Source organism: Sinocyclocheilus grahami, unplaced genomic scaffold (genome assembly GCF_001515645.1).
Source record: "Sinocyclocheilus grahami isolate Dianchi unplaced genomic scaffold, SAMN03320097.WGS_v1.1 scaffold416.1, whole genome shotgun sequence".
Classification (NCBI taxonomy): Eukaryota; Metazoa; Chordata; class Actinopteri; order Cypriniformes; family Cyprinidae; genus Sinocyclocheilus; species Sinocyclocheilus grahami.
Genome location: NW_015505595.1, coordinates 482,958 through 504,581, shown reverse-complemented (window position 1 = coordinate 504,581; position 21,624 = coordinate 482,958). Strand labels below are relative to the sequence as shown.

The 21,624-nt window shown below is 37.8% G+C and overlaps 4 protein-coding genes across 6 annotated transcripts in view; 2 read left to right on the top strand and 2 right to left on the bottom strand.

The window, feature by feature from the left end:
• The window catches only part of LOC107551147 (potassium voltage-gated channel subfamily A member 7-like), a 16,126-nt gene extending 9,025 nt beyond the window's left edge, over positions 1-7,101 (top strand). Inside the window, exons 3-4 of the mRNA XM_016232650.1 lie at positions 3-508; positions 6,158-7,101. Of these exons, the coding sequence (XP_016088136.1) occupies positions 3-508; positions 6,158-7,069 (1,418 nt within the window). The 3' untranslated portion in view covers positions 7,070-7,101. The remainder of the gene's footprint in view (positions 1-2; positions 509-6,157) is intronic.
• Positions 7,102-7,228: 127 nt separating this feature from the next.
• LOC107551138 (potassium voltage-gated channel subfamily A member 7-like) lies at positions 7,229-11,453 on the top strand. The gene is made up of 2 exons (XM_016232640.1): positions 7,229-7,278; positions 10,827-11,453. The coding sequence occupies exons 1-2, from the start codon at positions 7,229-7,231 to the stop codon at positions 11,419-11,421; spliced, it is 645 nt and encodes a 214-aa protein (XP_016088126.1). The 3' UTR covers positions 11,422-11,453.
• A 1,322-nt stretch (positions 11,454-12,775) lies between these two features.
• On the bottom strand, positions 12,776-15,286 carry LOC107551145 (fibroblast growth factor 21-like). Its single transcript, XM_016232648.1, has 3 exons — positions 15,234-15,286; positions 14,927-15,030; positions 12,776-13,159 (listed from the first exon to the last, which is right to left on the bottom strand). The coding sequence occupies exons 1-3, from the start codon at positions 15,280-15,282 to the stop codon at positions 12,839-12,841; spliced, it is 474 nt and encodes a 157-aa protein (XP_016088134.1). The 5' UTR covers positions 15,283-15,286; the 3' UTR covers positions 12,776-12,838.
• A 3,205-nt stretch (positions 15,287-18,491) lies between these two features.
• LOC107551162 (excitatory amino acid transporter 2-like) overlaps positions 18,492-21,624 on the bottom strand; it is a 31,565-nt gene continuing 28,432 nt past the window's right edge. For all 3 annotated transcript variants that reach the window (XM_016232679.1, XM_016232677.1, XM_016232676.1), the window contains exon 11: positions 18,492-19,652. In XM_016232679.1, coding sequence (XP_016088165.1) covers positions 19,437-19,652 — 216 coding nt within the window. In that variant the 3' untranslated portion in view covers positions 18,492-19,436. The remainder of the gene's footprint in view (positions 19,653-21,624) is intronic.

Here is a 21,624-nt window from a genome sequence, read left to right as displayed (position 1 = left end):
AGGTTGGGCGCTGTCCGAACGACTGGCCATCAACGTGTCAGGCATGCGCTACGAGACACAGATTCGAACCCTGGCCCAGTTCCCTGACTCTCTGCTCGGAGACCCTCAGCGCCGCCTGCGCTACTTTGACCCACTCCGCAACGAGATCTTCCTGGACCGCAATCGATTCTGCTTTGACGCCATCCTTTACTTCTATCAGTCCGGAGGTCGGTTACGGCGGCCTGCCAATGTGCCTCTGGACGTTTTCATGGATGAACTGCGCTTTTATGAGCTGGGAGAGGATATCATGGCTCGTTTCAAAGAGGATGAGGGCTTCCCCAAGGAGGAGCCTCAGCCCCTGCCAGACAATGAGATCCAGCGCAAGCTGTGGATGCTCTTTGAACACCCTGAATCCTCTGGAGGCGCCCGCATCATCGCCATCATCAGCGTGATGGTGATTGTGGTCTCTATCCTCATCTTCTGTTTGGAGACGCTGCCTGACTTCAGAGTAGAGAAGGAGCTGAGAGAGGTGAGAGGAGCAGTGAAAGTGACTCAACAAGATGTGTGACACACATGACACTAAACACTAGCTAATTGTTATCAGTTGATATTACCATACAGAAAATGCAGGATTAATTTTTTTCATTATGGTACACATAATGCACAAAACACGAAATATGACCAACAACCTCTAGCAAAGCCATAGCAATAAGAAAGAATGTTAGAATGGCTCTTAGCATGAAGCAGATGGGTTCCTGAGCACATGAAGATGAATGAGCATAAATTAAAATTTATGACTATTAATATAGGCTATTATTTAAAGTCAGCATGAAATGGAAATCCCCCCTATCTCTTTGCTAAGTATGTTATTAAGAATGCATGCTGTTGATCTTATTGTGAACGATTTATCAATCTTTCTTGTTTTTTGACTTCATAAATTGTAATCAAATTTAATAACTTGATCTTCTGTTGAAACTAAAGGCGTGTATCTGCTGATGTACTTCTCCAATTATTAAAGGGATAGTGCACCTAAAAAAAAGAAAATTATCCCATGATTTACTCACCCTCAAGCCATCCTAGGTCTATATGACTTTCAGATTAATACAACTGGACTTATGTTTAAAAAATATCCTGGCTCTTCCGAGCTTTATAATGGCAGTGAATGGGGGGTCAAGATTTTGAAGCAAAATTAAGTGCATGAATCCATCATAAAAAGAGCTCCACACAGCTCCGGGGGGTTAATAAAGGCCTCCTGAAGCGAATCGATGCATTTTTGTACGAAAAATATCCATATTTAAAACTTCATAAACCGTAATCTCTAGCTTCCGCTAACTGTCGTACGCACGTTCACGAGAGAGTGGTGATCCAGCGAATTACGCAGAGCATTTTTTTAATATAACTCTGATTGTACTCGTCTGAAAGAAGAAAGTCATATACACCTAGGATGGCTTGAGGGCGAGTAATTCATGGGGTAATTTTCATTTTTGGGTGAACTATCTCTTTAAGTTCACATAAATCCTGCCTCTTTTTATAACCGACCTCTTTAAGACCCACCTTCATCCAATCAACAACCGATGGACAAAACCAAGTCCGCACCCTAAATTTTTTTTTTCATTTCAATAATTCGTTTAATTAGATGTATGTCATAATATGGAAGAAAGGGTCTTTTGCTACTTCCATTACTTTAATACATTACATTATTTATTATATTTTTATTTTAAGTATTAATAGCTTTCAATAACCATTTTAAATATTAATTTAAAGACTATATGTGTGGTCACATTTTCTGTTTTAAATGGACTCTACATGACTGGGAAGGTGACAGGTTTCGCAGCAGTTTGTTGGTAATGCAGATTATCTGTGTTGACCAGCAGAAAGCTGCTTTGTTTGAAAGTGACTTCTATTTGAGCTGTGCTTCATTCATCACTACACTGTTGACAATAGAGACTTTTTTGCCTGCAAAATGTTGCTAATGTGGCTGCACCTTATTAAATATTCTCAATGTACTTGCCATCCAAAATATTATGAAAAACAATGTACAAATGTCTCCGGTAAGACCAAAAAAAGGAAAGCATATCCAAGTATAGGCAAACTTATCCAAGTAGTGTGCTGTGTACACTGCATATTGAATTTCTATCAAATGTAAAAACAATGTTTAATGCTAAATGCTAAACTTTTAAGAACACAGAGGCATTCTTACTGACTATAGGCCTATACAGATTCACTTACAAATTAAAAAATGTGTACACATTTCAAATCACACATAATAATAGGTAAGTTTAAAAGTGTGAGAAGTTGCTTTAAAAAAAGAAAACATAGACGAAAAGTGCAGGAGCAGTGTAGGGTTATTGCTGAGATTATTTTAGACGTGTCGTTAAATCTGATACACAGATTGGGAGCAGAGACTCTGGGGGGGTTGGAAAACAGTCAAGTGACGTGTCTGTGGAGAGATGTTAGCGGCGTACACAGATAAAAAAAAAAGGGAAAGAGATGAGAAATTACAAGATGACAGGTGACAGTATGAAAGAGCCCCTGTGCTTGATCGAGTGAGAGAAAATAGAGAGATGCCAGGTGAGTTAGGAGCAAGGAGGGAAAACTCACGTGTTAGTAAAGAGTATCAAATTAGTTTCCCAGCAGCAACCCAACTGCTTCGGCACAAGACGGCAACCTCAACACACTGCCAAAGCAGCTCTGTAATTCTGCATGGATCAGACAGTCAACGACCAGTAAACTAAAGCTAGTGAGCGAGAAATTGTACATTCTCAAGTTTCACCTTAGAGATCACTGAGGTGCTATTTTTAGAGTAAGGACAACCCTTCAGAGCATATTAACACAGATACAGGAGCTTGTATTAATAAACAGACCCCCCTCGAATGCTGAAATAGGAATGGAAACACACTTTCACAACATCTTATGATGACTTTAGCAAAATCTAAATGCACTACGATAGGTGATTTCGACAAAGGAACGACATGTGACGACTACGAGCTGGACTCCGTTTCTTCCACGGTGAAAGCCGATCCGGTGATCCACAGTGCAAAGTTGTAGTATTTCCTCAGCGACCAGCACGGATCAGCTCCAGGCATGACGAAGCAGATATCGTCCTCTTTTGGAAGGCCAAACAAAGTAGTTTCGCTTTCACAACGAAGCACACAGTGTCTTTACGACATGGCAGCGGAAACAACAAAACTACAGCGAGAATAAAAGTTACGCCTTCTTTCTTTGCGTGAACATTTGGGCGGCGTTATGCAAATCTTCCCACATAGCGATGTAGACATGTGGGGGTGTGTTAGAATGAGCCGTTTTAGGTCGGCGTGGCTGACACTTTTATAAAGAATATCTCTTTGGATTTGAGACTTTAGTCTTCGCAACTTTACAGATCTTCTTTATGCACCAAGAGCTTGTAACACTCCAAAGAGAAAGGAAACATTGAAATCGCATCATATGACCCCTTTAAACACGTTTAAGAAATGTTGACACCCACACCAAAAATGTTAAAGGGGACATAACACACACATTATTTTTTTTTTTGCCAGTCTCACATTAATCTTGAGTACCTATACAGTATTGGATCCTTCATGTCCGAGGAGTCTTTAGTTTTATCAGATTTATAAAAGTAAGCTAAAACAATTGAGCTTCTGGAGGCATGGCATGGGCGGAGCTAAAGAGTCAGGAGCATTCAAAGCTTTTGCATAGCATATCATCTGCAAGCTGTGACATTGGCATAAATAATTCCCTTAAAGTCTGTGTAAAGCCAGCATTAAGGTGCATACTAGAGGTCTGCATTCGACCGATTTTTTGACCCCGTGGGATTAAATTCCCGAATAAAACGCGGTAGCGGACGGTAACTCTGGTGTAATTGGAACGGGAGCGGGCGGTCTAACAATATCCCGTTCCCGACGTCCATTTAGAACAGCATATCTGCGCTTTATTCTTATTGACCACCAGTACAACTTGCGCTCAGAACTGTTATGCACGCGCTGCATGCATGCTTTAAACGTCACGCGTTTTATTTGCCTGGTCTGTGCGCAGCATGTGCATAACGTTGCTCAGAGCAGGCTGTACCGGTGGTAAATATACGGCCCTCAGACAGAACAGGCAGGTTGTCGATGAGTGACAGAGCAGAATAAGGATGGAGCAAAGTGTGGATGCGCTGTCCTTGAAGGACGATCAACTCGGTTTTGTTTATATTTTTCTTAGCCTATCATTTTAAATGAAAGATGTCGTATTTATTTATTTTTCTCTGCGACACTTTTCCTACTGTGTTAACAGAATAATGTTAAATGAATTTAGTATTTTGACAAGACGAATAAAAAATTTTGTACAACCTACATTTAAATTTTTTTTTCTCTCTGCGACACTTTTTCCCTATTGTGTTGTCAATGTTAAACGAATTGTATCCTGACAAGACGAATAAAAATAAGAAATAACATTTTTGTACAACAGTTTTAATTTCTCTGACACTTTTTTTCCTACTGTGTTGCGTAAAATATTAAACAAATTTTGTGTCTTAAGATAATTCATATAAATTCAAGTCAAATTCAAGTCAAAGTCAATAAATTCAAGACTCTTGACAAGACGAATTAAATAACACAATTTTGTGCAGACTACACTTTTATTTGTCAGCCTATCTCTCTTTCTTTCAGTAGCGGAAATTTAAATGTGAGATTCTGGAAACGAGATCTAAATTTAGCAGGAACGGTCGGGTCAGGATGAAAATTATTCTAAGCGGACAGCGGGTGAACAAAGAGTGAATATATAGTGGGAATGGGTGGGTGCGGAATAGAACCTTGTTGGAGCGGGACTAAAAAAAACAGTCCCGCGCAGACCTCTAGTGCATACCGCCACCTACTATATTGGAGTGTGCAACATCATTCTGATCATTTTCTATTCCTAAAACACCTCTAATGTTCCATTCCCTTCTAACTTTTATAATGCAATGTTTAAGTTTTTCTCTTTCTTCTCTGAATTTCCTGCATTTTTTTTTTTGGCGTGAACTGGATGTTGCTGCCGACTTTATTTCAGTATGGTGACGTATTTCCCACTGAAACGGAATATTGAGTAAAGGGCGGGGGTTTATTTTTGCGCTCCTCCTCTCAACTTTCACTCGGAGCAAACTAACGGTTTAGGGGTGGTTAAGCTAATTCTGCCCAAAGCCATGGCCCAAGCGTCATCAGAGCAGGAGTGCCATTCCAGAACAGAAGCAAATGATCAGATTTTGATTAAAGATTACCAAGACAAACTATTTTTTTCAGAGGATTAACTTGCATGGATTAATTGTTCACCTTAAGACTATGTGAACTAACAAAACAAATATTATACGTTTTGATTTAATGCTGGGTTCTTTTTGAGAAGCTGAACAAGGTTATCTTTCCCTCACAACCAAAAACACACTTTTTGGCATTGTTGATTTTGTGGTCAAAAACCAAATGTAAAATTCTTCTCGAGCAATTCTTGTGCCGACGACTTCCGTAACCCGAATGAAGCACGTGCTCTTCTTTTATGATGGCATACAGGGCCATGCTCGAGAATTTTTTTTCCAGAAACTTATACAAAACCTGAAGGAGTCTATTTGGCACAAAAATACTCCCATCTTATGTTCAACTCGTTTTTTGAGACTTTGGTCATGTTTAGCGCATGGGAATTCAACTCTTTAGTAGTGTAAATAAGTCAAAATGCATGAAATAGCATTATACATCCCCTTTAACTATATATTAATAACGATATAGTTTTAAAAGTAGTTCTAAATTTAAAAGAATACATATTTCATTACAAAATTTAAAAATTGAAAATTTTAATATATACAGGTTTTACAAATGAGGATGTCCACAAAATGTTGTCAGATTTAGTCAGATTTGTTTCCAAAAATCCAAAGTACACACAAAGACACACATAGTTGCACAGTAAATTAAAAGTATTAGGTTGTAACCACACAGAAAATATTTAAACTACAGTATATTGAAAGCACACAAAATAAGAATCTCAACATAGGCCTATGCAAATATGCAAAATGCACTTTACTTGAATATGCAAATATATAATATACTTTAATTGAATATGCAATATGCACTTTACACTTTAGCTGTGTTTAGTATGTTCTTGAATGTCATATGTATTTATCCCGTTTCTGCATCTAATTTCTTATCCTTATCTTTATTCTTTTCTCTCTCTTTTGCAGCAAATGGCATACCAGGCTTTCCTTGCCGGAAACAATACCTCGCACATCCCAATGTCCTCTCCCTTCCAAGATCCATTCTTCCTGGTGGAGACCATGTGCATCTGCTGGTTCTCGTTTGAGCTAGTGATGCGTTTCACCTGCTCTCCCAGTAAGATGTCCTTCTTCAAGGATGTGATGAACATCATAGACTTCTTCGCCATTATTCCCTACTTCATCACACTCGGCACAGAGCTGGCCAAGTCTAGGGGCGCGACGCCAACCATGTCCCTGGCGATCGTAAGGGTCATCCGTCTGGTTCGAGTCTTCCGGATCTTCAAGCTGTCTCGCCACTCCAAAGGCCTTCAGATCCTGGGCCAGACGCTGAAGGCCAGCTTGAGGGAGCTGGCGCTGCTCATCTTCTTCCTCTTCATCGGAGTCATCCTGTTCTCCTCGGCCGTATACTTTGCCGAGGTGGACAAACCTGGAACGGCCTTCACCAGCATCCCAGAAGCCTTCTGGTGGGCTGTGGTCTCAATGACAACAGTGGGGTACGGCGACATGTATCCGGAGACGGTGGGCGGAAAGCTGGTGGGCTCCATGTGTGCCATCGCCGGCGTGCTCACCATCTCGCTTCCCGTTCCCGTCATCGTTTCCAACTTCAGCTACTTCTACCACCGCGAAATGGAGTGTGAGGACAACCAGGAATACACACACGTCAGCACCTCCCTTTGGGAGGGGGAAGAAGTTGGGGAAGAAGGAGAAGAAGGTGAGGAAGGGCCTGGGGAACAGGGAGACCGCATTCCTCTCGAAGGAGGCACGGCCTATAGGGGGATCTGCGCCCCTCTTAATGGGACTCTCCTGGCTGGGCTTTGCGCGGGACAGACCGGAGTGCAAAGTGTAGGGAGCGTTTACCCACTGGTCACCCAAGTCTGAGAGACTGGAGATCAAAGAGGAGGAATGAGAGATGGAGGTGGTCCTGTACCTTAAAACATGGTACAGGACCACCTCCATCTCTCATTCCTATCTCACTGTGACTCACTGAATATATGTGGAGGATGGGAAGGAATAAATGCAAGAAACAGAAAACGGTTGATGAAGAGGCTGAGAAGGTACAAAATGCAGATGCAGTATCCAAAGGAAAGGTATAAAGAAGTTACAAAAAACATTGACTTTCTATCTATAACACATCTTTAAACCGCTTTCCTAAGGTTCCGGTAACCAAACTATTTTGACATCACAACCTTTACTCTGAACTTTAAATCACTGAATGTATTTATTTGAGACACTATTTTGATCTATTCAGAGAGTGGCATCTCAATGCGTTTGGAAAAATAGCTGAGGATAAGCTGAGCTGTCTTGTGCAATAAAAGCGTTTGCACCTTTGCTTTAAAGATCTTACTGGAATCGTTGACATATATATATATATTATCGGACTTGTTCGTAGGAAGAAGCGCCCTGCGGTGTCATTTAAATGTCATGTATTTTGTCACCCGTGTTGCAGCCATGAATGTGCCAGGGATTTGTGTGTCCCAACGAATGGATAAAGTCTTAAGTATCATTCATCTGGAGCAGTTTTGTGTTACTGCTGTTCTGACATTGTTGAAATGCTTGTGTATTCAAAGGCTTTTTAGGAAAATATGTACAGTCATTTATGATGTGTGTGTGCTCCGTGAATTGTGTAACGCTGAGCCATGTTTGTGTACTATTTATTCACATTTTTAATGACACAAAAATCATACTGAAGTGACTCGGTGCACTACAAAAAGAACAAACAAACTGAAAGTGGAATCTTCTCCAGCTGAATTGAAATATTTAAATGAACGATTGGGTAACACTTTACAATAAGGTTCATTAGTTAACATTTGTTAACTACTTTAGTTAACATGAACTAAGCATGAACAATACTTCTAGAGCATTTATTAATCTTAGTTAATGTTCATTTCAACATTTACTAATGCATTATTAAAATCGAAACTTGTGCTTGTTAACATTATTTAATGCACTGTGAATTAACATGATCTAACAATGAACGACTGTGTTTTCATTAACTAACATTAACAAAGATGAATAAATACTGTAGTAAATGTATTGTTCATTGTTTGTTCATGTTAGTTAATAAATGAACTAACATTAACTAATGGAACCTTATTGTAAAGTGTTACCAACGATTGTATGATGTTTAATATAACAATATTTAAGTTACTTAAATTAATTTAAATAATTTTAGACCATAGCAAATAAATAAATAAGTTCAAATAAATATAAAAAAAAATACAGTAACAAAACATTTTAAACATCGCAGTCCAGTAATAATGTAAAGTATGCCTCCATAACTGATGTTCTCCAGTCCTCATTTCCTACTATGCAGACTGGGACTGAAGACAGTCTGAATGTGTGACTGAGCTCCTATTCCTAGTGGGTCGTCAGAGTCCAGGTTTATGTCCTTAATATACTGTTTCACCTCCTGTATCTGGCTGTCCTCTCCTTTCCCCGCCATTGCCAATTGAGTATTCATAACAGGGAGGAATCGAGAAAGTGGGGCACCGTGTTTCTGCCCAGACTGCTTTGAAGGGAGCGACACGGGTTTCCTAGTGTGTGGAGAAAGGAAATAAGAATATCCATCTTGCAGCAGCAATTCCTGAAAGGTGCAGTCTCCTTCAGTGTAGTGCGGCTGAAAAAGAAAACAAAGCTCAGTCCCAAATGTGTGCAAGACTCCAGTGAGATTCATGTAGGTTACCTTAAATAAATATAACAGCTTACTCAATGTTTACTACAGGTGTTGCAAACCATGTCAAATCAATTCCACATTTAATAAATAATGAAATACAGGATTCAAAAACATAAATATAAAAAAATAAGATATGTAGTATTATGTGTAATAAAATAAAAATCAACATTTCGACAAATCTAGAATTTGAGTAGTTGTGAAGAGAAAACGAATTATTAATTGTAAAAACATTATTTATAAATACATTTAATATCAATGACTTTTAAATGTTGTGCAAATCATTAAAAAAATACACAAATAGTTTTTTTTAAATGTCTCTTATGCTCACCAAGGCTGCATCTATTTGATCGAAATGTAATTTAGTTTATATATTAATATTTAATATATAATATAAATATATTTAAAAAATGTAATTTATTTCTTTGATGCGAAGCTGATTTTTCAGCATCATTACTCCAGCCTTCAGTGTCACATCATCCTTCAGAAATCATTTTAATTTGCTGATTTGCAGCTCAAAAACATTCTGAAAAAAATGTTGAATACAGCATAATTTTTTGTTGTGAAAATCGTGATTCTTTTTTTTTCAGGATTCTTCGATGAACAGAAAAAAAGGAGATGTATTTGAAATGTATTCTCTGTAACATTATAAATGTCGTTACTGTTTCAGATTAATACAACTGGACTTATGTTTAAAAAATATCCTGGCTCTTCCGAGCTTTATAATGGCAGTGAATGGGGGGGTCAAGATTTTGAAGCAAAATTAAGTGCATGAATCCATCATAAAAAGAGCTCCACACAGCTCCGGGGGGTTAATAAAGGCCTCCTGAAGCGAATCGATGCATTTTTGTACAAAAAATATCCATATTTAAAACTTCATAAACCGTAATCTCTAGCTTCCGCTAACTGTCGTACGCACGTTCACGAGAGAGTGGTGATCCAGCGAATTACGCAGAGCATTTTTTTAATATAACTCTGATTGTACTCGTCTGAAAGAAGAAAGTCATATACACCTAGGATGGCTTGAGGGCGAGTAATTCATGGGGTAATTTTCATTTTTGGGTGAACTATCTCTTTAAGTTCACATAAATCCTGCCTCTTTTTATAACCGACCTCTTTAAGACCCACCTTCATCCAATCAACAACCGATGGACAAAACCAAGTCCGCACCCTAAATTTTTTTTTTCATTTCAATAATTCGTTTAATTAGATGTATGTCATAATATGGAAGAAAGGGTCTTTTGCTACTTCCATTACTTTAATACATTACATTATTTATTATATTTTTATTTTAAGTATTAATAGCTTTCAATAACCATTTTAAATATTAATTTAAAGACTATATGTGTGGTCACATTTTCTGTTTTAAATGGACTCTACATGACTGGGAAGGTGACAGGTTTCGCAGCAGTTTGTTGGTAATGCAGATTATCTGTGTTGACCAGCAGAAAGCTGCTTTGTTTGAAAGTGACTTCTATTTGAGCTGTGCTTCATTCATCACTACACTGTTGACAATAGAGACTTTTTTGCCTGCAAAATGTTGCTAATGTGGCTGCACCTTATTAAATATTCTCAATGTACTTGCCATCCAAAATATTATGAAAAACAATGTACAAATGTCTCCGGTAAGACCAAAAAAAGGAAAGCATATCCAAGTATAGGCAAACTTATCCAAGTAGTGTGCTGTGTACACTGCATATTGAATTTCTATCAAATGTAAAAACAATGTTTAATGCTAAATGCTAAACTTTTAAGAACACAGAGGCATTCTTACTGACTATAGGCCTATACAGATTCACTTACAAATTAAAAAATGTGTACACATTTCAAATCACACATAATAATAGGTAAGTTTAAAAGTGTGAGAAGTTGCTTTAAAAAAAGAAAACATAGACGAAAAGTGCAGGAGCAGTGTAGGGTTATTGCTGAGATTATTTTAGACGTGTCGTTAAATCTGATACACAGATTGGGAGCAGAGACTCTGGGGGGGTTGGAAAACAGTCAAGTGACGTGTCTCAGCTTGAGGGAGCTGGCGCTGCTCATCTTCTTCCTCTTCATCGGAGTCATCCTGTTCTCCTCGGCCGTATACTTTGCCGAGGTGGACAAACCTGGAACGGCCTTCACCAGCATCCCAGAAGCCTTCTGGTGGGCTGTGGTCTCAATGACAACAGTGGGGTACGGCGACATGTATCCGGAGACGGTGGGCGGAAAGCTGGTGGGCTCCATGTGTGCCATCGCCGGCGTGCTCACCATCTCGCTTCCCGTTCCCGTCATCGTTTCCAACTTCAGCTACTTCTACCACCGCGAAATGGAGTGTGAGGACAACCAGGAATACACACACGTCAGCACCTCCCTTTGGGAGGGGGAAGAAGTTGGGGAAGAAGGAGAAGAAGGTGAGGAAGGGCCTGGGGAACAGGGAGACCGCATTCCTCTCGAAGGAGGCACGGCCTATAGGGGGATCTGCGCCCCTCTTAATGGGACTCTCCTGGCTGGGCTTTGCGCGGGACAGACCGGAGTGCAAAGTGTAGGGAGCGTTTACCCACTGGTCACCCAAGTCTGAGAGACTGGAGATCAAAGAGGAGGAATGAGAGATGGAGGTGGTCCTGTACCTTAAAACATGGTACAGGACCACCTCCATCTCTCATTCCTATCTCACTGTGACTCACTGAATATATGTGGAGGATGGGAAGGAATAAATGCAAGAAACAGAAAACGGTTGATGAAGAGGCTGAGAAGGTACAAAATGCAGATGCAGTATCCAAAGGAAAGGTATAAAGAAGTTACAAAAAACATTGACTTTCTATCTATAACACATCTTTAAACCGCTTTCCTAAGGTTCCGGTAACCAAACTATTTTGACATCACAACCTTTACTCTGAACTTTAAATCACTGAATGTATTTATTTGAGACACTATTTTGATCTATTCAGAGAGTGGCATCTCAATGCGTTTGGAAAAATAGCTGAGGATAAGCTGAGCTGTCTTGTGCAATAAAAGCGTTTGCACCTTTGCTTTAAAGATCTTACTGGAATCGTTGACATATATATATATATTATCGGACTTGTTCGTAGGAAGAAGCGCCCTGCGGTGTCATTTAAATGTCATGTATTTTGTCACCCGTGTTGCAGCCATGAATGTGCCAGGGATTTGTGTGTCCCAACGAATGGATAAAGTCTTAAGTATCATTCATCTGGAGCAGTTTTGTGTTACTGCTGTTCTGACATTGTTGAAATGCTTGTGTATTCAAAGGCTTTTTAGGAAAATATGTACAGTCATTTATGATGTGTGTGTGCTCCGTGAATTGTGTAACGCTGAGCCATGTTTGTGTACTATTTATTCACATTTTTAAGGACACAAAAATCATACTGAAGTGACTCGGTGCACTACAAAAAGAACAAACAAACTGAAAGTGGAATCTTCTCCAGCTGAATTGAAATATTTAAATGAACGATTGGGTAACACTTTACAATAAGGTTCATTAGTTAACATTTGTTAACTACTTTAGTTAACATGAACTAAGCATGAACAATACTTCTAGAGCATTTATTAATCTTAGTTAATGTTCATTTCAACATTTACTAATGCATTATTAAAATCGAAACTTGTGCTTGTTAACATTATTTAATGCACTGTGAATTAACATGATCTAACAATGAACGACTGTGTTTTCATTAACTAACATTAACAAAGATGAATAAATACTGTAGTAAATGTATTGTTCATTGTTTGTTCATGTTAGTTAATAAATGAACTAACATTAACTAATGGAACCTTATTGTAAAGTGTTACCAACGATTGTATGATGTTTAATATAACAATATTTAAGTTACTTAAATTAATTTAAATAATTTTAGACCATAGCAAATAAATAAATAAGTTCAAATAAATATAAAAAAAAATACAGTAACAAAACATTTTAAACATCGCAGTCCAGTAATAATGTAAAGTATGCCTCCATAACTGATGTTCTCCAGTCCTCATTTCCTACTATGCAGACTGGGACTGAAGACAGTCTGAATGTGTGACTGAGCTCCTATTCCTAGTGGGTCGTCAGAGTCCAGGTTTATGTCCTTAATATACTGTTTCACCTCCTGTATCTGGCTGTCCTCTCCTTTCCCCGCCATTGCCAATTGAGTATTCATAACAGGGAGGAACCGAGAAAGTGGGGCACCGTGTTTCTGCCCAGACTGCTTTGAAGGGAGCGACACGGGTTTCCTAGTGTGTGGAGAAAGGAAATAAGAATATCCATCTTGCAGCAGCAATTCCTGAAAGGTGCAGTCTCCTTCAGTGTAGTGCGGCTGAAAAAGAAAACAAAGCTCAGTCCCAAATGTGTGCAAGACTCCAGTGAGATTCATGTAGGTTACCTTAAATAAATATAACAGCTTACTCAATGTTTACTACAGGTGTTGCAAACCATGTCAAATCAATTCCACATTTAATAAATAATGAAATACAGGATTCAAAAACATAAATATAAAAAAATAAGATATGTAGTATTATGTGTAATAAAATAAAAATCAACATTTCGACAAATCTAGAATTTGAGTAGTTGTGAAGAGAAAACGAATTATTAATTGTAAAAACATTATTTATAAATACATTTAATATCAATGACTTTTAAATGTTGTGCAAATCATTAAAAAAATACACAAATAGTTTTTTTTAAATGTCTCTTATGCTCACCAAGGCTGCATCTATTTGATCGAAATGTAATTTAGTTTATATATTAATATTTAATATATAATATAAATATATTTAAAAAATGTAATTTATTTCTTTGATGCGAAGCTGATTTTTCAGCATCATTACTCCAGCCTTCAGTGTCACATCATCCTTCAGAAATCATTTTAATTTGCTGATTTGCAGCTCAAAAACATTCTGAAAAAAATGTTGAATACAGCATAATTTTTTGTTGTGAAAATCGTGATTCTTTTTTTTTCAGGATTCTTCGATGAACAGAAAAAAAGGAGATGTATTTGAAATGTATTCTCTGTAACATTATAAATGTCGTTACTGTCAATTTTGATCAATTTAATGCCTCACTGCTAAATAAAAGCATACATTTCTTTAAAAAAAAAAAAAACTCAGTACCTTAACTATATAAAGTTTTTAATAATTACCTAAATTATTTTTAAATACAATTGTATTTTATAATTAGGGATGCGCCGATCCGATATTCATATCGGGTATCGGCTCCGATAGTGCCATTTTTCTCGGATCGGGTATCAGTCAGAGAGAGCCGATCCAAATCCGAGATTTTCTTTTTTTTTTCCACCGATTGTGCAAATTATTCTGTGTTACTTCTGAAGCCATATGATAGCTTAATGTGAGCTACAGTGGGGAAAAAAAGTATTTAGTCAGCCACCAATTGTGCAAGTTCTCCCACTTAAAAAGATGAGAGAGGCCTGTAATTTTCATCATAGGTATACCTCAACTATGAGAGACAAAATGAGAAAAAAAATCCAGAAAATCACATTGTAGGATTTTTAAAGAATTTATTTGCAAATTATGGTGGAAAACAAGTATTTGGTCAATAACAAAATTTCATCTCAATACTTTGTTATAATATACCCTTTGTTGGCAAACATTATTGTCATAGATTATAAATATACATAGGCATATATTTTTTCATAATTATTGTTTATTTTATTTTTCTTTATAATGAAGTAGTCTGTATCTAGTAGACTGTGAAAGAATGATTATCAGTTCCACACACAGAGATATATAAATTCTACATTTATTTAAATGGGGGAAAAAAACTTGACTGGTATCGGTTCGGTATCGGTATCGGCCAATATCTGAGGCGAAAATGGCGGATCGGAGCATCCCTAATTATAATATTGTATATTTTGCTTGTACAATTTGCTTTTAAATGGCAAAATAGTAAATGCTTGTATCCATTTTATGTATACACTGCTCTCTCTCTGCTACGCTAGAATGGTGTCTTTTTACTAATTGTAATTTTTCAGTTTATGAAATTATTATATTTTTATTTATTTGTTTTTAAATGACCATGCTCTATTGGATGTTTCAAATTTGTGAAGATGTGTGAAAAATGTCCAGACCTGTCCTTTCAAGTTGTCTTTATCATCCACGCAGAGGAAGAGAGATGTAGCCGCACTCTGGATGACCGTCTCCCCGGCTTTCACTGAACGCAGGTTCAGCACACCTACAGCATGCAATTTGTTATTATTTGCATAACCCTTGTTATCACAGATATTATGAATAATTATTATCTTTTCTTATAAGGTATTTGTCCTTGAAGGACATTCTGAGAAGTAAGGCCATAATGAGGGTTACTTAATGATTACAATAGTACTCCGTCAGTAAACTGTGTTCTTTAACTCTTTAATGTTTGCAGCAGTTGCTTACAGTTGCGCTTCTCTTCTTGAGACCCTCTAACGGAGCCATCAGGTTTCATTTCAAGGAACAGCCCATACTTTCTGTTATCTAAAATGGATAAAAACACACAGATTGCCATTACTTCAAGCCGGTCTTTGCTCTTTAGGAACAAAACACAGTACAATTGCAGTGCAAAATGAATGCCTTGAAATAAAAGGCATACATTTTTATTGTAACATCACCACGCCAACTAAAGAGGATTGACTGATTCCAGATAGCCATATTGACAGAAGAAAGTAGCACAAGTCACAGTTACCCACATTAAGCAGATCCTAACATCTTGCAGCTCAAAAAGAAGCATAAAACTCATTTGCAACTATTGCAATAGGTTAAAGGTTAAGATTACCTGTGTAGAGTAAGCGTTCCCTGACTTGCGAGCTAAATGGCAGAAGCACGTTCTGTACAGGAACATACATACACCAATGAAGAGGAGGAAACAGAGCAAGAAAAATGAAAAAACAGGTAAACTGCATGATTGACCGAGCCGACCAGGTGGTCATCAATACAAATGGATGGTATCCAAACGTAAAAATATTCTCAAAAATAAAATATCTGTAATAATAAACCTTAAAACTGACTTAAATGTAAATGATATATAAAAAGTAAGAGGCTAACTCCAATTTGTGAAACTGAATTGCGATGCCTCCAAGACCTCCAGATGCTAAGATGATCTACACAGAAGACATGTCTCTGTAAACTTGTATTTATATGGTACGCATGAGAGAGCCACAGAGAATCCATGAGTCACTTGAGTACGAAAAGGAAAAATGATAACAAACTTGTTTTCAGGAAATGAAGGAGGAAAAACTGATGGTAAATCTTACATGGCTACGCTAGTTAAGCCATTGATCTCAGAGGACAGGGGACAACATATAGCATATAAGTTTGCATATCGCAGATAAATCATTGTTTATTTAATATAAAGTGTTTCAGTTATTTCCCAGTATTAGGAGGAAATGGGAGTGGAGGTGGCAGTTTAAACAAGAACAGATAAGAGGCCATAAAAAGCACTCAAAGTGAGTTTCATGCTCATCTGTGCATTCATGACAGGACGCGAGGACATTACACTACCGTCCCATCAGCTAGAGAGGGCAGTGCGGCATCAAGTGAAACTTTTTAATGAAAAAGTTCAAGTGTGCATGTCTTATCTTATCAAAAGTTAGCACAAACCTGCTAACCCGGTCTGTCAATAATTGTTAGATCCCTGTAAATGATTAAAGACTGTAAATACTGAGGTGTAATTGAACAGCTGGACTCCATCAAGTGTTGACAAATGTCTTTTATCACAGAATCCCTAAAGAATCACATCCTTTTCTCCAATTGCCATTTTGCCCTTTCATCTTAATACAACTCCTTTAAGCTTTCCCATTCCGTCTCGGTGACGTCCAGGGTCCCCACAATAACGTCAGTGTCCCTTGTAATCATCATGTCTTCTGCCTCGTTGTTGTCCTAGGAAGAATGAGGATTGACGTCTTTCTGACCATCTGCTGCTCTCTCCCATCCTTTGATTTCTCACTCGTTCTTCTTTGAGCGGATTATGTGTTTTGATGTCTTTGTCTCATCATTGTGTGAGGAAATTTTGACTCTGCATGCATGAAGGGATTTCGTTCGCCCACCGGTCTTAATGCGAGAGCGAGACAGGATTTAAACATGCCTCGTGTTGACATCAACTCTTACACAAGAGGCATTAAAGGACAAAGCGCTCGTAAATTGTTACGTTTTTATTACGCACACCACAGACAGCAGTTGATTTCATGGGAAAATGTAAGTCTATCAGACATGATAAATACACGAGTCAGACAAAATACATCATGAATAACAAACAAAATTTTACTAGTTCGAGTGCAACTCTAGACAATAAACATAATCCATAATAGCAAATGGCAACAATATTAACATCAAAGTAATCCTTGAATTGTAAAGGAAAGAAAAAACATTGCTCTTTCATAGTTTAAAAGAAATCAGAAATCAGTTTCAGAAATACTAATGCAAACAAATGAGATGACTGTTGATGTACAGTACGATTATAGAGCTACAATGTCCATTGCTTATGATATAGGAAGGTTTAGATGAGGATTACTGAAATCTGAGACGCTTGACTGCAGACTTTGGTATCATGGCAAATCTGTATTAACACTACCATTCAAATGTTTGGGGTCGGTAAGATTTTGAATGTTTTCTAAGTCTCTAATGTTCACCAAGGCTGTATTTATTTGATCAAAAGTACAGTAATAACTGTAATATTAGGAAATATTACTCCATTTTTTAAATCTGAATTTCCAGCATCATTCAGTGTCTTCAGTCTTCAGTGTCATGTGAGCCTTCAAAAATCATTCTAATTTGTTTTTGTTTGGTGCTCAAGAAACATGTATTATTATTATTATTCATGTTTAAAACAGTTGTGCTGCTTAATATTTTTGTGTAAAAGTAATACATAAAATATGCTAAGTGTAATTTCAGGATTCTTCAATGAATCGAAAGTTCAAAAGGACATCACATATTCTGTCACAGAAATCTTTTGTAACATGATAAATGACTTTACAGTCACTTTTGATACATTTAATGCATCGTTGCTGAATAAAGTATTAATTTCTTAAAAAAATTATTGACCTCCAACTATTTTACTATTATAATTTAATACTATTATAATTTAATTTATTAATATTATAATTTTACAAACTATTATAATTTAACAATGAAATAATTTTTATTTCAAAGAAAATATTGCAATTCTTTGGCAATATGTTTTAAAGTATGAAAAGTGAATAAAAAAAATATCTCACTTGTGATTTCTTTTATGATAGGTTGGATGTGATCGCTCGCCTCGTCCATCATTCTTTCTTTCTCCTCGTCCTCCTCAGTCTCGCTCCCTTTATCCCGCTCCCGCTCCTGCAGTCTCGCTCTTTCTCTGTCTCTTTCCCGGTCTCTGCCTCTCTCTCGGAAACCTCTGGGAAGAGTGGTAATCTGCGGGATGCGAAGTGATGAGCGACTTTTAACAGCATATCCACAACAAAAACACCTCAGTATAAGAACATCGGAATTACTTGATCAGACTGAAACGATTTAATACTATTATAATTTAATTTATTAATATTATAATTTTACAAACTATTATAATTTAACAATGAAATAATTTTTATTTCAAAGAAAATATTGCAATTCTTTGGCAATATGTTTTAAAGTATGAAAAGTGAATAAAAAAAATATCTCACTTGTGATTTCTTTTATGATAGGTTGGATGTGAGTGAAAACTGCACTGGCATTCATACAGCATGACAGTGGACGACTTGTGCAAGGACAATGTGTATAAAAGTAAAGTATGATGTCAGATTTGTGTAACTGCACTTGGCCTGGTAATGTTGAGGTGTGTAAGCCTGATGTCACACCCACTAATATAAACAGTGTATTGTATAAACCTAGTGTATTGGTAAATCTGTACATGCAAATTATGTTTTAGTGTATGATTCACATTTTTAAGACACGCAGAAAGGGAAAGAACATGTACAGGGTATGTAGAGAAACTGCATCATGTCACTCACAGCTGCTTGTGACGTCCTCGCCACCGTCAAAAGAAAAGCCCAACAAATCATAAAACGTTTGGACTGTTTATAGGAACCAACTGCTTCAACTCATTTGAACTGCCTGTTGTCATTCTGTTTATGTTGCACTAGCAACTGAACAGAGGACATCTTGACTATAAAAGTAAACTAATGCAGCTCAAATGAGTCAAGGCTATCTTTTCCCTGAACCATTGAGTAAGTCTGGGATTTACAGTGCAGTGTAGTGACATCCAGTGTTATAACCAGTATCCCAGTAGCCTAGATAAATTATATGATGGGGAAGTCAAAGAATAAATAAAATCAAGATTGGCAGAGCACGTGCAATAAACGCTCAGAGCCACTCATCCGGTTTATTACTGAAATCCTGTAAAAGCAAATAAGCTACAAGTTACAAACAGTTACAGTTGCTAGACTATAAAGCTGATACTAAGAAACATAGTGAACCCTCCATTCACTTATATATCAAGTTTATCAATGCAAAACAAACACACAACAAACCTAGGTACTCAAAGTCTGTGCCAAACAACAAAAATGCCAGCGTTCACCCAGAAAGGTGGGTTCTGAGATACGGAAGAAGTATTGTGAAAATGTGCCACAGCTTTGTCTGTCTCGTTCAGGGCAGGTCACAAGGTGGGATCTTGTGGCGCCTGTCATACGCCGTGTCGTCGCTTTCTTCTCCGTCGCTCGCCTCGTCCATCATTCTTTCTTTCTCCTCGTCCTCCTCAGTCTCGCTCCCTTTATCCCGCTCCCGCTCCTGCAGTCTCGCTCTTTCTCTGTCTCGTTCCCGGTCTCTGCCTCTCTCTCGGAAACCTCTGGGAAGAGTGGTAATCTGCGGGATGCGAAGTGATGAGCGACTTTTAACAGCATATCCACAACAAAAACACCTCAGTATAAGAACATCGGAATTACTTGATCAGACTGAAACGAATAGTTTACTCACCCTCATGTCAATACAATGCCATTTTTACAGAAAGACATGTTGCAGTAAACATCTTAAAGTAAAACCTGTTTATTGATTAACTGTAAGCTGTCATATACAGTGAAAAACTGTAAATGGTTTACCATTGTGGTGAAATTACTGTCAGATTTATGGTTGCAAGTAAACCTATGAATTACTGGATAATTTAGTTCCGGTCCTTGATTCTGATTCAAAGCTGTTGTAAATTACTCTACAAACATACACCGTTGTTTACGTCTGTGTGTTGCTCAGCAACAACTTTGTTGCAACCACAACTGATTCTGAGGAACTACATAGTTTGGTGGAAGAATATCATTACACGTTATTTGCTCGGTTTTAATTTGTGAAACCGTTCTATATATATGGAATAACCGTTTTATAAAAGCAATAAGCACCGTGAAGCAGTGGTTTACAGTGAATTTATAACAGCTAATAACAGCTTATAACGTCGCTTCGCGTCGACAACAACGCCCCTTAGCTGTCATAAATTCACTGTAAACCACGGCTTCTTGGGGCTTATTGCTTTATTTTATTATTCTGATGGTATTTTGTCTTTTAAACAATTTTAATATTAACAATATATCGTTTAATGAAATATACAAGTATAATTAGAAAAATATACAGACACCAAAATGCCCAAATCTTGTAATACCTGAAACACTTTTCTGGAAACCACAGCTGCCATTATTTTTTTTACATCATAAATTTAACTAAATTAAATAAAACAGACATTTTTTGTGTACTTTTTCTGTATTGTGTAGTCTATTTGTTCTTCCGCAGATCTTATTCACTCTTTTTCATGCAATTACAAAGAACAAGGACAGAAGTTTTCAAAGGAAGGTTCAAAAAGGATGAACTCCACAGATCAGTCCAATTTGCGAGCAAATTATTCAGACTGGTGAACTGGATATAACACCTCACTGTCAAGATCAGACTCAAAAGAAAGATTTGTTCACAGATCAGACAGCGTAACTTCTCTCATGAACTCTACTAAACACGTCAAGAAGCTTAACATAAGCTTGAATAATGACTTAGCTCTCCATCTGTTTCTTGCAAAAACACAAAACAAAAAATAACTGTATTTGTCTCATATTAAGACTTGGCAGCACAGCACACCAGTTTGGTCACTTTTGTAGTATATGGAAAAGAAAAAGAGTGACTTCTGCATTCCACAGAAGAAAGAAAGTCATACAGGTTTGGAACGACATGAAGGTGAGTAAATGATGACAGACAGTACATTTTTAGGTGATCTATTTCTGTAAAATCAATCTGTGCAGTCATTTATTTGAGAAACACATAGCTTAAAAATGTTAATATTTATATTTTGTGAATGAAGCCTCACCTGGTTGTCATGAGTGGGCAGGGCGCAGTATCCAGGCTCCGTCCTGCGTAAAAGACGAGGGGAATGTGTTCGGAAAGGCCTTGGGGAGTGAGAGCACACGGAGCGAGGGGAGGGCGAGCGGATGGAGTGAGGTGACGGAGAGCGGACGGAGCGGGGCGAGTGATGCGAAGGGGTCAGAGACGGGGCGTGATGGTTGAGCTTTGGGGGGCGCGGGGAGCGCGGGGGCAGTTCGGGCGGCTTGATAGGGTCTATGAGGTCTATTTCAGTGAGGAGAGGTGGAGGGGGGACAAACACCTCGTCTGATAGAGGGATGTCCCCGTCGATCACGGCAAGCTCTGCCCGTGATAGGTGGTCCACAATGCCCGCCCCGAAAGAGTCGCCCACCACGTTAATGGAGGTGCGCATTCTGTCGCTGAAGACACACAAAAACAGCTCTAAACGCTGACACAGAACAGCTCAGGACAGCTGTTTATGTTCATGATGACAGTTGATAATTAGTCA

What these genes read in the sequence shown, in the direction of transcription:
- LOC107551138 (XM_016232640.1), top strand. Translation starts at nt 7,229, where the DNA reads ATGAAGAGGCTGAGAAGGTACAAAATGCAGATGCAGTATCCAAAGGAA. An exon ending in ATGCAGTATCCAAAGGAAAG is followed by an intron (nt 7,279 to 10,826) that starts GTATAAAGAAGT and finishes TCTGATACACAG; the next exon opens with ATTGGGAGCAGAGACTCTGG.
- LOC107551145 (XM_016232648.1), bottom strand. Translation starts at nt 15,282, where the DNA reads ATGAAACCTGATGGCTCCGTTAGAGGGTCTCAAGAAGAGAAGCGCAAC. An exon ending in TCAAGAAGAGAAGCGCAACT is followed by an intron (nt 15,031 to 15,233) that starts GTAAGCAACTGC and finishes TGCATGCTGTAG; the next exon opens with GTGTGCTGAACCTGCGTTCA. An exon ending in AAGACAACTTGAAAGGACAG is followed by an intron (nt 13,160 to 14,926) that starts GTCTGGACATTT and finishes TTTCTTTTTCAG; the next exon opens with CCGCACTACACTGAAGGAGA.